The 18,686-nt window shown below is 43.1% G+C and overlaps 1 protein-coding gene and 1 long non-coding RNA gene across 2 annotated transcripts; one reads left to right on the forward strand and one right to left on the reverse strand.

The window, feature by feature from the left end:
• Window positions 1-644: 644 nt before the first annotated feature.
• On the reverse strand, window positions 645-7,974 carry LOC125101150 (uncharacterized). The gene is made up of 4 exons (XR_007127771.1): window positions 7,850-7,974; window positions 7,024-7,224; window positions 2,998-4,152; window positions 645-1,045 (listed from the first exon to the last, which is right to left on the reverse strand). It is a non-coding gene; the product is annotated as an uncharacterized LOC125101150 (long non-coding RNA).
• On the forward strand, window positions 7,853-13,057 carry LOC125101140 (5-hydroxytryptamine receptor 3C-like). The gene is given in 10 exon segments (XM_047731780.1): window positions 7,853-8,179; window positions 8,557-8,601; window positions 9,040-9,149; window positions 9,415-9,450; window positions 9,452-9,591; window positions 10,016-10,075; window positions 10,078-10,160; window positions 11,362-11,611; window positions 11,746-11,961; window positions 12,091-13,057. Coding segments are annotated over 10 exon segments (1,497 nt in total). The 3' UTR covers window positions 12,321-13,057.
• The last annotated feature ends 5,629 nt before the right edge of the window (window positions 13,058-18,686 follow it).

An 18,686-nucleotide genomic window follows, 5' to 3' on the forward strand; every position in this document is an offset into this window, starting at 1 on the left:
CGTGGGAGGTACTAGAGAAGGAAGGTATGAGTTGTATCTGAAGGACAGCAGGAGTTAGCGAGGTGAAGATGGTGGATGGGCAGAGCAAAGAGCACTCCACACAGAAGAAACAACAAAAACCAAGGGGTGGGAGAAGGAAGGGAAACCTCCGAAGGCCTTATAGACCAATACAGATCTTAGAGGAAGAGCAAAAGGCAACCATTGCAAGGTTTTAAAAGGTGAGTGGGTTAAGGGTTGAGAAATCAGATTTATATTTCAAAAACTGCACAGTGGCTGGCGAACTGGAGGAAGAATTAGAGGTAGCTAGAATGGAAGAGAGGAGTCTGGCTAGGAGTGCCTATGGTCACCCAGGGAAGAGATGATTAGTTTGGACTAGGATTATGGTAGAAAAGAAAGAGAGAAGTGAGTGGACTTGAAAGGAATTTAAGAGGAGGGAGGCCTGTGTGGCTCAGTCAGTTAAGTGGCTGCCTTCAGCTCAGGTCATGATCTTAGGGTCCTGGGATCAAGTCCCGCTTCGGGCTCCCTGCGGGGAGTCTGCTTCTCCCTCTGTCCTCCCCTCCCCGACCCTGTTCGTTTGTTCTCACTCTCAAATAAATAAATAAAATCTTCAAAAAAAAAAAAAAAGAAATTTAAGAGGTAAAATCAGCAGACCTTCCTTGTTGATGGATTGCATAAAGTGGTGTGAGAAAAAGAGGCATCAAGGGTAACACCTAGTTTTCTGGTTGCAAACCTGGATGGATGATGGTATCACTGCTCACTGACAGAAGTGTTCTACTGTGGTAGCCTCTGGTAGCCTCCTCTACCCAGGTTCCCAGGACCTAATGTCAAATGGTAACGATCAACCCACACCTACTGGGACATGCACGTTGAATTCCCCTGCCACTTTTGAAGACAAAATTTTCCTTTTGCAGATCAACATCACAATGAAAGTCGTTTTAATGAAATAAGTTTTTTTTTCCAGTTGGCTAATAAACAATCTTTTATTTGACATCACAGAAACAACAGTATGGGAGAATGATGAACCTCTTTAATGGTCTTGGGCAACCTAGAAAAAAGAAGATTTAATATGTCAACAATGCCAAAATGGGTGCAGTCACTATGGAAAACAGTATAGAGTTCCCTTAAAAAATTAAAAATAAGGGGCGCCTGGGTGGCTCAGTGGGTTAAGCCGCTGCCTTCGGCTCAGGTCATGATCTCAGGGTCCTGGGATCGAGTCCCACATCGGGCTCTCTGCTCAGCAAGAAGCCTGCTTCCCTCTCTCTCTCTCTCTCTGCCTGCCTCTCCATCTACTTGTGATCTCTCTCTGTCAAATAAATAAATAAAATCTTTAAAAAAAAATTAAAAATAAAATTATCGTATGATTCATTAATTCTGCTTCTGGGAAAGAAAATGAAAACACCAACTTGAAAAGATACATGCATCCCTATGTTTATTGCAGTGTTATTTACAATAACCTAGATATGGAAACTACCCAAGTGTCCAACCATAGATGAATGCATAAGAAGATTATATATGTATTATATGTATATAATGGAATATTAGTCATAAAAAGACTGAAATCTTACCATTTACGTCAACATGGATGGATCTAGTGGGTATAATGCTAAATGAAGTAAGTCAGAGAAAGCCACATACCATATGATTTCATTCATTCCTATATGGAATTTAAGAAACAAAACAAGTGAACAGAGAAAAAAAGAGACCAATTAAAAAAACAGACTCTTAAATATGGAGAACAAACTGGTGGTTGCCAGAGAGGTTGCAGGGGAGGGGAATGAAATAGGTCAAGGGGATTAAGAATGTACTTAGCATGATGAACACTGAGTAATGTACAGAATTGTTGACTCACTATATCGTACACCGATGCTAATATAATTTAATTATGTTAATTATACTGGAATTTTAAAAAAAATTTAATAAATCAGAAAAAAAAAGTCAACAATGCTGAATGAAAGCCAAATGACATCTTTGTGTATTATACAGACAAAAGTTTCATGGTATTTTCAACAGAGAACTATGATGGGTGAAACAGTACACAGCAGTATAGGCACGTTATGATAAGTCATATCACATAGTCACTTTACAAAGGAAAGAATTACACACTTCCCACCTTCATAGTAATAATGTCCCAGGTTCATTAATAGTAACGGTAGTAGTTCGAAAGAAACGAAGAACTACTTTTAAAAAAATTTTAAGTATCATTATGTTGAGACGCACTATCAAATTGGCCCAACAAAATAAAAGGTGTTCAAAAATTAGCTCCATGGGACGCCTGGGTGGCTCAGTGGATTAAGCAGCTGCCTTTGGCTCAGGTCATGATCCCAGGGTCCTGGAAGCGAGTCCCATAAGGGGATCCCTGGTCTTTAGGGAGACTGCTTCTCCCTCTGCTTGTGCTCTCCTCTGCCTCTCTGACAAATAAATAAAATCTTTTTTAAAATTAGCTCTTTGTTAAAAAGAGGGGGAAATGGACAGCAACTATCTAATTTTAATAAAACAATATTATCCACCACATTAAATTAGTGTTGTGTTGATTCTACAGTCTTATATGTGTATAATATGTAAATTTATTCTGATTTTATAGTAGTATAAGAGCTGTGAGTATAAGGACTTCAGACATGATTTTATGAATATACATATTTAAGTGTTATTACAAATAATTCAAGTCAACATCAGGGGCTTAGGAGTTTTGTTTCCCTTAAAGAGGTCTGAACCTTTTTCAACTTCAGGAACCCCTGAGTAAGAGAATAAAACCAAATTTCAGCTAGATATACAAGGCCTTCCATGATCTGGCCCCACATAATATCACAGTTTCATTTCCTGTTGCTCTCCTACTCAAATCTGAGGTCCTCACAACACTGTAGTTTCCATGTTTTTACTTTAGCTGTTCTTTTTCCCTGGAACAACCATCTAAATTTCCTCGCCTAAAACAAGCCTCACAGCCCATAGACAGGCCTCAGGATTTTAATCCTTCCAGAATGACAACTAATGGTTACTTACTCAGCTGGATAAATGTCTGACATCTCTCCTGGTAAGATGTACATGGGGGATTCTCCCACATTACTGAGAAGTATGGATGGGCACTTGTCAGGTCACATAGTGGGAAGCAACAGGGTCCCACTAAGCCAGAGAAACCACACCAATAGCGCAGCCAAAATGCAGCCTTCTCTCTAAAACAGGCCTTCACAGGCTGGAAGAGTGGCCACTCCCAGTCACTCCCCAAAACTTCTCAAGTATTTTGCTTTACAAATATGGGCTTCTGGGGTGCCTGGGTGGCTCAGTCGTTAAGCTTCTGCCTTTGGCTCAGGTCATGATCCCGGGGTCCTGAGATTGAGCCCTGCATCGGGCTCCCTGCTTGGTGAGAAGCCCACTTCTCCCTCTCCCACTCTCCCTGCTTGTGTTCCCTCTCTTGCTGTGTCTCTCTCTCTGTCAAATAAATAAATAAAATCTTTAAAAAAATATATGAACTTCTGGTGAGAAAAGACAAACCACTTCAGTCTACGTTTGTTATAACCTTTTTGGTGTGAAGATCTGTTCAGGAAAATCAGAAATCTATGCAGGCTGTATTTATTTTTCACTCAAAGTAATTAACTCATTTATTGAATACCATGAGGAAAAAATACGTACTCTGAAAACACAAATTATATACTGGATTGATTATAAAACCACCAATGAGAATAACCCGCATTGCTTTTCAACTACTAAAATGTTAACTGTCTGAGCATATTTGAGAAGTAAAAATACCAAAACAGGTTTTTAAACTCTCATCCTAAAATTAGATCTAGGTGAGTGGCATGTGGCCTACAGCTCGTAGGTCACTGATTTAAAGAAAAGGGAAAAAAAAAAAAAGATTCTTCCTCAAGACAAAGTGTATATGGCTGATGGATTCAGAAACAGCATGAAATTTTATCTATTTTACTTTCTATTTGCTTGTAGGTTCTTAGAGTTCTAATCAAATTTCAGGTTTTGGAATACTTATCTAAAAAATACTTACCTAATTCATTTTCTAATTTCTGGTTTATTTATGCATATGATGCTTGCATTCTATACCCCATCTGTAGAATCTTCAAGTTTTTTTTCTTCTACATTTATTCTATTTACCTACAGCAGAGTTTCCCCAAAATAACAGATGAAGTGTTAGTCCCACAAAATATTCTGAGAAAAAGAAATTTGAAGTCAACTAAGTTTGGGAAATTGTATATATGATATTCAAGTCACATGAACATTAAATACTCTGAGAAATCCTGAAATAATAAAACCCATTTAGCCTTCTTTAATTCAGTATTTACTAGACTTATCTGAACTTGAAACAACAAGAATAATTTTTTAGAAATGAATTCCACATCCTATAGAACTAGTGTCCGGCAGAAAATGCTTTGAGAAATGCTGATCTAAAGTCACCTTAATCATGATCCTGGGGTCCTGGGGTCAAGTCCAGAATCAGGCTCCTTGCTTGGCAGGGGGTCTGCTTCTCCCTCTCCTTCTGCTCCTCTGCCCTGCTTGTGCTCTCTCTCTTTCTCACTCGCTCTCTCTCTAACAAATAAATTACAATAAATAAAATAAGTAAGTAAGTAAGTAAGTCACCTTAAAAACAAAACAAAACCTCCTCAGAGGAGAAGGGATTCTCAAATGATATAGGGGGCTGCTGGAGAGAGTGAGGGATGACCCTTATAGTAACCAAAAGCTGAGCAAGACTGGGAGAAAAGACTAATGCTCACGGCAATCATGATTGCTGCAGTCAACCTAGACATTTTAAGTCCAGAAGAATCCATTCAGGTTGAAGCAACTGAGCAATCTCAAGAGAACCAGGATAACAATGACAGCTACTATTATTACCGTTTGTACTTTTATTTCTGCTTCAATCAGTAATTGCTTAGAATGGGAAAGGTACCACACCAACATTATCTCTAACTACATAAAACGCCAATATGAGAAAGAAGGAAACCCTTGTTACTGCATTATTCCAGCTCAGTCTGTAAAATTTCTTCACTGAAGCAATTGTTCTCCCCCCGGCCCTTTTTTAGATTTTATTTATTTATTTGACAGAGAGAGAGCACAAGCAGAGAGAGAGGGAGAAGCAGGCTCCCTGCTCAGCAGGGAGCCTGATGGAGGGCTCCATCCCAGGACCCTGGGATCATGACCTGAGCTGAAGGCATATGCTTAACTGACTGAGCCACCTAGGCGCCCCTTCAATTGCTCTCCCTTTGTTCTCTAAGCCATTCATTACCCTCTCTGGAGCCTTTCCTAATGCAACTAATTCTAGTATAAAACAAGTTAAAGCCTTTGGGCACCTGGGTGGCTCAGTGGGTTAAGCCTCTGCCTTCAGCTCACGTCATAATCTCAGGGTCCTTGGATCGAGTCCCACATCGGGCTCTTTGCTCAGCAGGGAGCCTGCTTCCCCCTCTCTCTCTCTGCCTGCTTGTGATTTCTGTCTGTCAAATAAATAAATAAAATCTTAAAAAAAAAAAGTTAAACTCCACTGATGACTTTGGTCTACTTAACCATACCCCGTCTGGTTTCCACCATTAATCAAATAGTTGTACATGCTAGAGGCATCTGGGTGGCTCAGTCAGTTGAGTGCCCGACTCTTGATTTTGGCCCAGGTCATGATCTTGGGGTCATGATTTCAGGGTCATGAGATTGAGCCCCAAGTCCAGCTGTGTGGTCAGTGCAGAACGTGCTTGAGATTTTCTTTTTCTCCCTCTTTCTCTGCCTCTCCCCTTGCTTGATCATGAAATAAACAAACAAACTAGTTAAATAAATAAACAAAATCTTTTAAAAAATAATAATTGTACATGCTACATCTGATCAGACCTATGATCATCTAGGCATGGCAGGGTATTTTGAAATTATTTCCCAAAGCTCTTTTAAAATTATGCAAGAAAATACATCTTTACTCTCAAAGGCAAATTCAAATGCCTAAAAGAGACCAAGGAAGTAACATAAATGAGGGCAGCTGGTCAGGAATAATCAATAGTTGGTGACAGACTGTGATGATCTAGAGAGAATGTTCCATCCAAAGGGCGTGACCATTAACTTTGGCAGATTGTTGTCAAGGAAAAATGTGAGCCCGGTATTGCTTGATCTTATTTTTTCAAATGAAGCCAGAAATACAGTTTTTTCATGAGATTTCCCAATTTTTAATATGCTTACAATTAACTAATTTCTTATAAACATTAGCAGGGCTAAAACAACATTAATTTCAAGCTATTCACTCATGTTCTCATCAGTCAACTTCTACTAAACACTGCATTGCCTCTACCATCTTCCATCTACCCCACTGATCACTCCCTCCAACCAGTAGACCAGGGGCACTTTCGACGGACTCACAAAACCAAAAGATTTTCCAGTACTGAAGTCATATTTAAAACCTCAGAGTCAGAAGTTGATTATAAAAAGGAGGCCCCCAGTTTTTTTGAAAGATCGTAGCAAGGTTAAAATGCCCCTTGAAAGCTTGGGCAATTATCATGAGCCTTTTCTATGATGCATTATATGCCAGACTGACTCTAAGTATGAGGAGACCACTAGCCCTGCCCTAGTAACCAAATATTTTTTCTTCCTCCTCTCCAAACTGATTTGCCAGATTATTTTTGGAGATGAGATTCAGGCTCAGCTAGGGCACAGGGTGGGGTAGTCCTCTGTGACATTCTCATGTCACCAGGGGTGCTTGTTAGAGAGGTGGCTAATGCCACCTGATACATGTATTATTCAAAGCTAGGGTTCAAGGTGTGGCCTATGGTCTTTTAGGATCAACATCATCACTAAGTCCCCAGAGATCAACATTATCTCAGAGAAGAGCCAAAGAGAAGAAGATGGGAAGAGGTAGGCTCCATGAGAATGGAGGTTTCCTCTGCCTCATTGTCCACATGCTGCTTCAAGGTAAGAAGGGACCAAAGCAAAAACAAAGCGAACATATAGCTTCTGAGAAACAGACAAACCAGGCTAATTTTTGTTATTCCTAGATAGTCAACACCTGAATGTTCATTTTGGTAAACATGAAAACTCAGAACACTGGCAGCTTTGTACCTTTTTGTAAGATCTTTCTCTCCCTGTGCTTCTCTTGGCCTCTTCTCTTTCCCCATGTCTTTCTCTTTCCAGGTATATAACCTAACTGCATGTTTCTGGGTGTCAACTAATGTTAAAAAGAAGACAATTTTTTAACAGCTCTCTTGAAGTAAATTAAATGGAACAGAGAAAAGGCTAAAGAGAAGAAGATGATGAGAAGACCTGTCATGAAAAAGGGAAACATTTTCAGCAAAATTTTTTTCAGTGTAGATTGTTTTTCTCATTCATTGTCGAAAATGAACAATGAGGGTTAGTATAATATCAAAGATCGAACTGAATAGACTCTACCAGAAGTTGTTACCACACAATTCTCTATTCTGCATCACAAAGTATGACTAGAAAAGGGCTAGGTATAAGATGGGTATCAAAGAACTCTTTTTAAGATAGTCTCAGTGGTGAGAACCACTCTGGTTTAGAAGAGAACAATCACAGCACATAGTAGAGACACAGTAAATTCTTATTAACTTGAAAAACTGAGATCCTTCCTTAAGGTTCCACATACCTCACACTCCCTACCTGATTGCCTTCGTCATTAATTGATTATCATCTATGTTGTATTAATAGAGCAAGGAGAACTGTGATTGCAAAAATTATCACTGATGTCACCCAGGTGTATCAAGGACAGAAATGAGTAATGTAAGGACACTGAGTGAAGGTGAAAAGGTTTGTGGTGAGATTCAGGACACTGTAAAGTGGTGGTCAAGGCTGAGTTTGCCTACATGTTTGGACAAGTTTTGCATGGGGACACAAACAATGGAATTGAGGATAGAGCCCTGACTCAGCTCACCTCATGAACTTCCACCATTTGCCTACCAGCCCAGGCCACACTTGTGACCCAGGTAGGAGGAGCTTACATGCTTCTCCCATGTCCCCTGTTTTCTCTTTGTGCAGAAACACCTGCCAGTCCCCCAGTCCTGGCACTCTTCTCACAAGGTCTCTGCTCTCTGCAGGAAGAGGAGACACTTTCACCATCAATTGTTCAGGCTTTGACCGGTACGGGGTGGATCCTGCTGCCTTCCAAGCAGTGTTTGACAGAAAGGCCTTCCGTCCAGTCGTCAACTACAGCATCCCCACTCATGTCAACATCTCCTTCACTATGTCTGCCATTGTGGAAGTGGTAAGTCCTGACTCAACACTGCAATGGGCTGAGCAGTGGTAAGCAGTGGGTTCCCTGCTTGAAATTTATAAAATGAAAATTTCATTCTTTGGGGTGGGAAGGCATGACAGGGATGCTTCGGTGACATCATGGCAGGTAAAATCTGTCCCTTTTTTGACTACTCCATAAGAATCATAACCCCAATGGACTTTCATACTTTTTATTTTCACTTAAATTGTCCTTATACCCTGGATTATTTGACTTACATTTTTCAGTGGTTTATGATTAAAAATCATAATTGCCACATAGAACAGCCTTGGAAATGAGTAGGAGGCAGGTGGTGGCATTGGACTTGACTTTATGGAGGCAATGACCCCAGATGAAAATTTTTTTTTCAGGACGCACAGCTTCAACTGATGACATCTTTCCTGTGGCTAAACGTGGTATGATAGACTGTTTCCCCTTTACCTCCCTTTTTCCACCCCTGGGCACAGATTACAATGGATAAAGCTGAGAAAACTCACAAATTAGATAAGTTCAAACAGAACCAGGCTAACAAATGAAAACACAAAACTTCCTGATTATCCTGCCAGTTTTGGAGTGCAGAGATGGGGCACAGAAAGAAAGTAGCATAAAGGTCATGGAAGACAATATTTAAGTGGCTGCATCCCACAGACTCCAAAGCTAAGCTCAAGGTCTCCCTTGAGAGCATTGAGGGAGAAGTAGAAGAAAGACATTGTTAATGACATAGTGATAGCTGTCACCAGGGAGGGGGTAAGAGAGTGAGGAAATGAGAGAAAAAAGAAATGAAAAGTGCAGGAGACAGAGTGTGACTAAAACTAGTTCCCACCCCATTTGTCCCACACCATGGTTTCCTATAGATCTGGTACAATCCATTCATCAGGTGGAACCCAGAGGAATGTGGAGGCATCAGGAAGATCAGCATAGCAGCTGAGTATCTTTGGCTTCCAGATATCTTCATCGAGGAGTTGTGAGTATCAGTGTTGAAAAAAAGCAAGAAGGAAACCCTCTTTCCAAGGAAAGGAATGATATAACCAATAGGGGGCACACAAAGACTCAGTTTAGAAAAAGCAATGTCTGAACTGAACTTCCAAAACCCCCCAGAACATAGCTATAGGTAGAAAGGGGAATTCAAATGAGTGGGTTTGGAGCACAGGAATGACATGACCTGAAAAAGAAGGCCACGACTGACAGGGAACCCACACTGTCCACCTTCCCATCCTTCTCCCATACAGCATGGATGTGGATCAGACAGCTACAGGTCTCATGGCTTATGTCAACAGTGAAGGTCTCATCAAATATGACAAGCCGATGAAGGTGGTCAGCATCTGTAACCTGGACATCTTCTATTTCCCCTTTGATGAACAGAACTGCACGCTCACCTTCAGCTCATTCATCTATACAGGTGAGTAAGGAAGGCTCTTTGTAGTAGCCTACTGAGAGGCAGAGAGAGGGTTGTTTTTTTTAAAGACCTTTTTTTTTTTTTTAAAAAAAGAGATTTTATTTATTTATTTGATAGAGAGAGAGAGAGAGAGAGCACAAGCAGGGTGAGGGGCAGAGGGAGAAGCAGATGGCCTGCTGAGCAGGGAGCCTGATGCAGGGCTGGATCCCAGGACCCTGAGATCATGACCTGAGCTGAAGGCCGGCACTTTAACCAACTAGGTCACCAACACGCCCCCAGAGAAAGGATTTTGAGAAAGAAGAACAGTGAGGGGATCTCACTGAAAGGGGTGTGGGAGTTGAGTGGTAAGGAGTTCAATAGTCTGGGAAAGGGGATTGGGAGCATTTGGGAGGCTGAGTTGTCTGGGTCTCCTTTGCAGTGGAGAATGTGGTCCTGGGCATGGAGAAGAAAGTGCAGGAGATTTCGAACACATCACAGAACCTCATTCGGAGCAAGGGGGAGTGGGTACTTTTGGGTATCCACCAGAGAATGATGAAGATGACTGTGGGCACCAACCAGTATGACCAAATCATTTTCTATGTGAGCTCAGGGACCGTGGTTGTGATCTTCTCTAAGATTCATAGCTTATGTCCCCTACCAGAACGTAAGCCCTCCCACTAGAAAATAAGAAGGCTGGAGACTTTTTTTTTTTTTTTTCACTGATAAACCCCCACCACCTAGAACTGTACCTGGAAAGCAGTAAATATTGATTGAATAAATCCTCCTAGGGGGGCAGGGGGAGAAGCTCCCATGGGAGTGACTCCTAGTGAAAGTGAGCTTCCCAACTCCCATGACTATCAGAACTCTTTAGAAGGCAAAAATTTTCATGTTTATGTATATTTTTTAATCTTTGACATTTTATTTTTTTTATTTTTAAAATTTCTTTTCAGTGTTCCAGAATTCATTGTTTATGCACCACACCCAGTGCTCCATGCAATACCTGCCCTCCATAATACCCACCCCCAGGCTCACCCAACCTCCCACCCCTTGCCCCTCCAAAACCCTCAGATTGTTTTTCAGAGTCCACAGTCTCTCATGGTTCATCTCCCCCTCCAATTTCCCCCAACACCCTTCTCCTCTCCATCTCCCCATGTCCTCTGTGTTATTCCTTATGCTCCACAAGTAAGTGAAACCATATGATAATTGACTCTCTCTGCTTAACTTATCTCACTCAGCATAATTTTATGTTTATTTTTAAAAAGAGATGGTGGAAAAGTTATGAAACACTATCTGTGGGATATTATGCTTCCAAATCCTAGTGACCCCAAAATTATCTGCCACTATCTTACTTTCCTTTCCACTGGTCTTGAATGGCCACAAGCAAAGTCACTAGAGATTAGACCTTGATGAGGAAAGCAAGCAGACCATCAAAGTCACTAGAGATTAGACCTTGATGAAGAAAGAAGCAGAAATACAAGGAAAAAATACACATAATACCTAAGAATTTGGTTGCACAGTCCTGCCAAGAGCCCTACATTGGTAGGGCTAAAAATGGAAGTGGAGAAAGTTGATACCTTGGGTCAGCAAGGAATGAGATACATTTCAGTGGTAAGCAGCATGGCAGAGTCAAATCTTGGAAAGGCAGACTGTGGTGATTAAGATGAATTTGTTGGAAAGAGGGACTTGAGATAAATTTCCTTCCTAGACAGTTTGGTCTGGGACATATCTCAACTCTTGCTCTTAACTGGGTCAGCAGCTTCCCAGCCTATTCCTCACTTGCTGCCCTCTCTCCTTCCCCCAGGTGGCCATCAGGCGCAGGCCCAGACTCTATGTCATAAACCTCCTGGTGCCCAGTGGCTTTCTGGTTGTTATCGACGCCCTCAGCTTCTATCTGCCGGCAGAAAGCGAGAATCGTGCCCCATTCAAGATGACACTTCTGCTGGGTTACAACGTCTTCCTGCTCATGATGAATGACTTACTCCCAGCAACTGGCACCCCCCTCATCAGTATGGCCCCTCCCTCCATCAGGAGACTAAAAGCAAGGTGGGGGGGTGGGCTGGGGACATGGACCAGTGGAACCAGGTCAGAGTGAAAAGAGATCCTGGAAAGAACCCTTTGGGAAAGGAGGAAACACAAAGTCCTGGGAGGTACCTCTGGCCCTCATGCATCCCCATCTTCCCTCCAGGTGTGTACTTTGCCCTGTGTCTGTCCCTGATGGTGGTCAGCCTGCTGGAGACCATCTTCATCACCTACCTGCTGCATCTGGCCACCACCCAGCCCCCACCCATGCCTCGGTGGCTCCACTCTCTGCTTCTCTACTGGGCCAGCCCAAGGAAATGCTGCCCCACTGTGCCCCAGAAGGGAAATAAGGGCCTGGGCCCCACCCCCACCCACCTGCCTGGTAAGGGGAGTCAGCACTGCCCCCACTTCCTCTTCCCACACCTCCATTCCCTGCTTTGCCTCCCTCCCTGGCCTCCTCCCTCCCCAGGTGCACTTCATGGCCCATGGCTGAGTCTCTGTTTCTCTGTAGGTGTGAAGGAGCCCGTGGAGTTGGTGGTGGGGAAGGTGGCAGGTCCCAGAGAGGCAGAGTTAACTGGAAGCCCTGAGTCAAGGGCCCAGGAGGAACAAGAGGCTCAGAGGCAGCCCTTGGTGGACCTGTGGGTGCAGTTCAGCCACATGATGGACACCCTGCTCTTCCGCCTCTACCTACTCTTCATGGCCACCTCCGTGGTCACGGTCATCATCCTCTGGAACACCTAGGCAAATGCCTAGCTGCAAACTCCATTCTGGAGCTTCTCTTGCTTCTAGAAACCAGCCAAACTCCCCTGTGTTTTCAAATCCCTGCCTCACAGCCCTGGCAAACACCTTGTTTTCAACTCAGTCCTTCCGTGCAGTTTCAGACCAGACCTGGATGATGGCTTATGCCTCCCACAGTTGGTCCTTGCTCCTACACACCATCAGCTCCCTTCACTCCTCCTGTATGTGCTGCCTGCCTGGCTCCTCAGGATCCAAGTTCCTGGAATACTTTCTTGATTGACTCACTCCCAATAAAACCCTTTGCAGAAAGCATTGGCTCTTCCCAGCGTTATATTACAATACCAAAAATCTTGGATTGAGAGTCTTCTTGGAGAAGCTTCTCAGTCCCACAGTAAAAAGGGTATTTTAAGTCTATTAGACAACTTGTGAAAGCAGGGAGAGAGGAGTGAAGCGTTCAAAACCTATTACAAGGAATTATACTAAAACAGGGGTTAATCTCCTGAATCTAGTTATCCTGGAATTAAGCTATAGAAATTAATAATGTGCCAGGATCAGGCATCTCTTACTTCAAGAGTGAAGCATTTTGTCACAGCTTGACATATGACTCATTCATCCTTAAGCACTTAGATGTTAACATATCCCAAATTACCATTAACTGTGTCGCAATCAAAGTGGATGGGCCCTTAATCATGCAAAGGAAAGAACACGAGGCCAAGGAAAGCACATTTGAAAATGGCATCTGCTTTACTTGGGAATAACACAAATGCCCCCATATGAACTGGAAAATTCCCCTTCTAGCACTTGCCTTATGATGCTGCAAGTGTTCATCTTTTGGCCCATCTCTCCCACTAGCTGTCTGGGAACTATACAGACTTCAAGGCGTTGCTGTCCATGGGAGCTGTGACATGATTGGCTGGACACCCCAGGTTCAGAAAAGCATAAAGATGAGAGCAAATTAATTAGAATTCACACAAAATCTTTTCTTTCTAGCAACCATTTCTTTTCCCTTCTTTCCTTTATGCTACTGCCTTCTATCTTAAGCACAAGAGATTAACGGTAGTGTTTACTAAACATTTCCTGGGTTCCTCCTCTCTGCTGCTCTTCCTCAAACTTCTTTGGCTCCCTCCATAGGGAGCTACAGATGCTCAAAGGGTGGCAAGGCTATCACTGTTCTTGAGCAGGGTTGCTGGTGGTGGTGGTGGCCCAAGATCCCACCCCAGTGTCTGCTGCCAGAGCATCTGGCCAGCAGAGCCCAAGCTAGTAGGGGCAGATATCCCCAGCTGGAGGTTTCTTCACATTTTTTCCGACACATAGCTATTACTTGTTCTTTCCTTGCAGTCCCCTACCACTGGGACTTGGGAAAGAGTCCATGGGAAGCTGGGAGTATGGATGCAGAAACACCCCCACTAAACTCTAAATCGCTTCTTGCACTCAGGCCCATGGCTTCCAACTCAACTTGTGTTCCTTAGGTCTCCTTTTCTCTGATCTGCATTTTTTTTCCACCCAGGAATGTGTTTGGTTTCTCAGTCTCTAAGGCCCTGTCAAGGCCCCCTGCACCATCACTAGCATTCCAGGCATATCCAAAGACTAGTGTATACACAATCTGGGCTCCAATCAGGAGCCCCTGATGTTCACCTAAATAAATCAGCATATCTGTTATAATTTCTGCAATTCCTCAACTCACAGCTTTCTAGAAAGTGGGTCTTTGGAAAGGATATGGTAAAGTAATAACAATAACCAACATTTATTAAGTTGGCAGGCAGTCTCCTAAGGGTCTTAGATTAATAACCACATTTAATCCTACAGGAAATTTATGAAGTAGGAACTATAGATCCACAAACACTTGGAGCCAAATATGTTTCAGAATTCGGAATTTTTCAGATTTTAAAAAGGAAATAATTATGCATGTACTGTATGGGGTATGGGGCAATGCCCTGTAATCAAACACATGAACATTTCTGCAGTGAAATCTATGAGTACTCACATTAGGGAGCAGAAAGGAAATTAGGGATAGTCTCACATCAGTTCAGGTCAGGTTTTGCCACCGAATAACTCATGAAAAATCATTTGGTTTTCAAAGCTCCTTAGATTTTAGTGCTATGGTTTTGTATTATGGCCCCCATTTTATAAACTCGGATACAGGAGATGAAATAAATGAAGAAAATGAAACACAGAGGTGAAGTGACAGCCACTGAGCTGTCTCCCAGCTACCCCAGCTAGAAAGTGACCAAGCCGGGGTTAGATACTGGACTCTGAGCCTCCGCCTCCCCGTCCTCCAAACTAGGACGAGACCTGCACAGGGTATGGGGCACCTGGATGGCTCAGTGGCTTAAGCCTCTGCCTTCAGCTCAGGTCATGGTCTCAGGGTCCTGGGATCTTCTACTCTTATGCCCTATCCCAAGATGGTCATCTCACCTGGAAACTCACTCTTGGTTTTGCTAAGAAGCTCATTGACCCCGCTTTGTGGGGGGAGGGGGTTCTGAAATTATTTAAGATCACTTTGTAGCATTTTCATTTTCCCACCCATCTTCATGGTACATATTTTCCTGCTTATTTTCTTCACATTTTTTTCCGACACATAGCTTTTTGTTTTATTTGAACAGGAGATATGCAATTTGTTTTTTTGACACATGAATTAAGAAACTAGATCCCCTCTCAGTAAGAGAAAGCATAATATAATTACAGTGATTTTATCTTCTCCACAAGCAAAATCTGAGCACACGATCTTAACACACAAGGGATAATCACGTGGACCCTTGAAACCATAACTCTCCCAGAAAATTTACAGATACGGTTGTTGCATTTCTGTTCCATCTATAACAGAATCCTCCGAGAAGCACACTTGGGTGCTAATGACTCTCCTCTTGTTACAGGGCAAGCCTCTGAAAGGCTTTGCAAGGTAATCTGGAAAAATTTAGGAAAATCTTTAGAAAAATCTGCTGACAGGCCACTGGTCCCACCTGGGCTAGCTTGCATTTGATGGCTTGCCTCTGCAGGATAGCCCTTCACCTTGTCCATTCATCTGAATTACCACCTGTGGCTCTGGCACACACTTGTGTTCACTTCCTTTCTCTAAACCATTATAGGCAGTATTTCTCCATGTTTCCCACATTTTTTTCAGCTCCATATTAACCTGACATTCACTTGTATTATCTCATCCTCCTCCCTCGCTCTCCTCCTCCTTCAGGTCCACTCTGGGATGTGAAGTCACAGACTTCATTTCAAGCCCATCCTTTCCCTCCTCCAATTTCTTTTTTTTTTTTTTTAATATTTTATTTATTCGTTTGTCAGAAAGAGTAAGAGAGAGCGAGAGAGCACAAGCAGGGGGAGTTGCAGGCAGAGGGAGAAGCAGGTTCCCTGCTGAACAGGGAGCCTGATGAGGGCCTCGATCCCAGGACTGGGGGATCATGACCTAAGCTGAAGGCAGACACTTAACAGACTGGGCCACTCAGGAGTCCATCCCTCCTCCAGGTTCTGCCCCTCCCTTCGATAACCTCTCCTATTTGATCATTCATTAGCACTGGTTCTTCTAAATGTCGGGGACAGGGGTTGCTGGTGAATAGTATAATAGGGAGATGTTGGAATCTGGCAACCTTGGTTTCTAATCTGACCACATTATTTGTTGGGTAAAAACTTGTATAGGAGGACTCACCCCGCAAGTTTAAATTTCATTTGTGAAGTGGAGCTAATGATGTAGATTAAATTATTTTTAAAATATGCATTAGAAAGCCAAATGTGATGCACAAGAGAGCATCCATTTATCATGCAGACTGAGACTTAGTGTGCAAAATTGACTTCTAGGTGGGAGGCTACAGACTTTCTAGTTCAGCTCCCTCATTTTTTAGGCAAGACAAATGAAGTGATACGAGTGGGGTTGTCATACTTCAAGAAAGCCTGGGGTCAGAGCCTGGGCCTGTCAAAATGGCAGCTCAGATGAGTACTTGTCCATGGGACTTTTTTCCAGGTGTGTTTCAGAGTCCCAAGAGTTTCCTTCTCTCCTGTTCCAGACACTATAGCCAGCTTGACCCCAGCTAGTGACCCACAGCAGTTTGGATGTTCCAGCTGCCTTTCTGCTCCTGGATCCTTACCCTTGGCCAATTATCCTCTGTGGGTGACTGCCACCTATCAGAGCTGCAAATGGCTCTCGTTTCCCCCTTCCATCATCTCATTCTGCCCTTGCCAGGTTATAGCTATCTTTTCAAACCTGATCCACCAGGGTCCCAGATAAGTGGGATCATGCATTGTGATCCCACTTATTATGAGCTAAGGAGAAAGTTACTGGTGTCTGTGACTTGCAAAACTACAGCTCCTCCACTGTTTACCTTTGAATTCAAGCATTGTCTAGGCCTAGGAATTTCACTGGTGGGAAACTAGGGGCCTATAATCCTGTCCAAAAGACTTCCCAGCTATGGGATAATAAAAAGAGCAAGGAAAGAACAATGGAATCAGACTTGGGTTTGAATCTGCATTCTACCTACTTCTACCTGGATTGACACTGAGCACGATATTTTTGGCTTCTTTACCTCCATTTTCTTCATCTGGGAAATGGGAGTAATACCACTGACCACTCCAAGCATTTGGGAGGATAAGAATACCGTAAGTAATGTGCCTACGACAACGCAGGGCACACGGCACAAACTCAATTAATGGCAGCTCTGGTTAGGCCTTTACTGGAATTTTAGATGGGAGGCAGTCAGAAATAAAAGGCTGGACCCTGGCTCTAGGCCTCTGTATCTCACCTGCTGTACATCTGCCAACCCCCATCTCTACCAAGCGGCACCCAAGATGGAGCCCCACACTTTAGCCACACCATGGGAATAGCAAGCAACTTCTCTGATGTGGCCTCAGGACTCCCATGAGGTTCCCTACCACGTTTCCTACATCTGCCCAAAGTGCCCGTGTGTCTCTCCCCATCCATAGTGACCTGATGGAACCAATATTTAACTACCATTTATTGACTGCTAATTACTATATGCCACACACTAGGGTGGGGGCACAATGGGTAGGAGAACAAGATATGCCTCCTGCTTCTCATGAGGTTACAGAGCAAGAGAGGAGAGGCCTTACTCCTGCCTCCATCATATGCATTTCCTGGCAGCCAGATCTACTTTTGAGTCTAGCCTACAGACTTGGGTCCAGTTTTTAGGCCAGCCTTGATAAAGGCAGATACACATCAACAGTCTTCAGCTGCCTTTCATCAGGGCTTGAATTTAACCCTCCTTTCCTAGACCTAAGGTCGGGTAGCCAGCCTATCTGTGGAACTCAAGTGTCCTTGGGAGTCCTTCACTCTTACCTAATCCAGGAGCCCAGTACCCCCCAGGTGTATCCCTGTGGATATAGACACAGTAGTACTTTGGTGCTACGTGGCATGATAGCCCAGTCCTCTGGCCAAGTTTCCAAAACAGGGAAGAAATGCCTTACAGAGCGGGTGGGGCTGAGGCACTGCAGGTATTTCAAACCTTAGACAGAAAATATGTCTCTCCTGTACTTTCCTACTTCAGCCCCTCAGTCATTCCTGCCTTCCTCAGCTCTTTCTGTTCAGGGCTGTCATAATCTTCCATTCTTTTTTTTTAAAGATTTTTATTTATTTATTTGACATGTCACAAGTAGGCAGAGAGGCAGGCAGAGAGAGAGAGGGGAAGCAGGCTCCCCACTGAGCCGAGAGCCCAGTGTGGGACTCGATCGATTATGGGAGCCACCCAGGCGTCCCATAATCTTCCATTCTGAACAAAGTTTCTTTTGTATCCTAGGTCTGATCCTTCCCCCTTTCTGCAAGAAAAAAATTTCCAAGCATCTTTCTGGAAATGTAACTAAGATATTTAACAGAACAATGCTCCAACTCACTCATTTGGTCCAATTGTGTTTTCTGTAGAGATGGCACCTAAGATATAATGTTGATACCATTGCCATTAAGATTGACGTTATCTGAGTTTACTAGTTTATGATAATGCATCACACAACTGATAACACAAAGACATTAAAAACAGTTCTGCTACCTTAATTTTGTGACTTATATTATCATGTAATAAATGCATAAGGTAAAAAATGTATAGAAAATTTGGTTTAGGGCAAATGAATTGGAAAGGCAGAGGGATTAAGAGGAGGAAATCTTATTAGGAGCTGTTGGAAAAATATAGACAATAGATGATGAAGGCAGGAATTACGCTTTAAAATTTGGTATTTGCAGGGCGCCTGGGTGGCTCAGTGGGTTAAGCCTCTGCCTTCGGCTCAGGTCATGATCTCAGGGTCCTGGGATCGAGCCCCGCATCGGGCTCTCTGCTCAGCGGGGAGCCTGCTTCCTCCTCTCTCTCTGCCTGCCTCTCTGCCTACTTGTGATAGGTCTGTCAAATAAATAAATAAATAAATAAA

The sequence above is a fragment of the Lutra lutra genome, chromosome 1 (genome assembly GCF_902655055.1).
Source record: "Lutra lutra chromosome 1, mLutLut1.2, whole genome shotgun sequence".
Taxonomy (NCBI): Eukaryota; Metazoa; Chordata; class Mammalia; order Carnivora; family Mustelidae; genus Lutra; species Lutra lutra.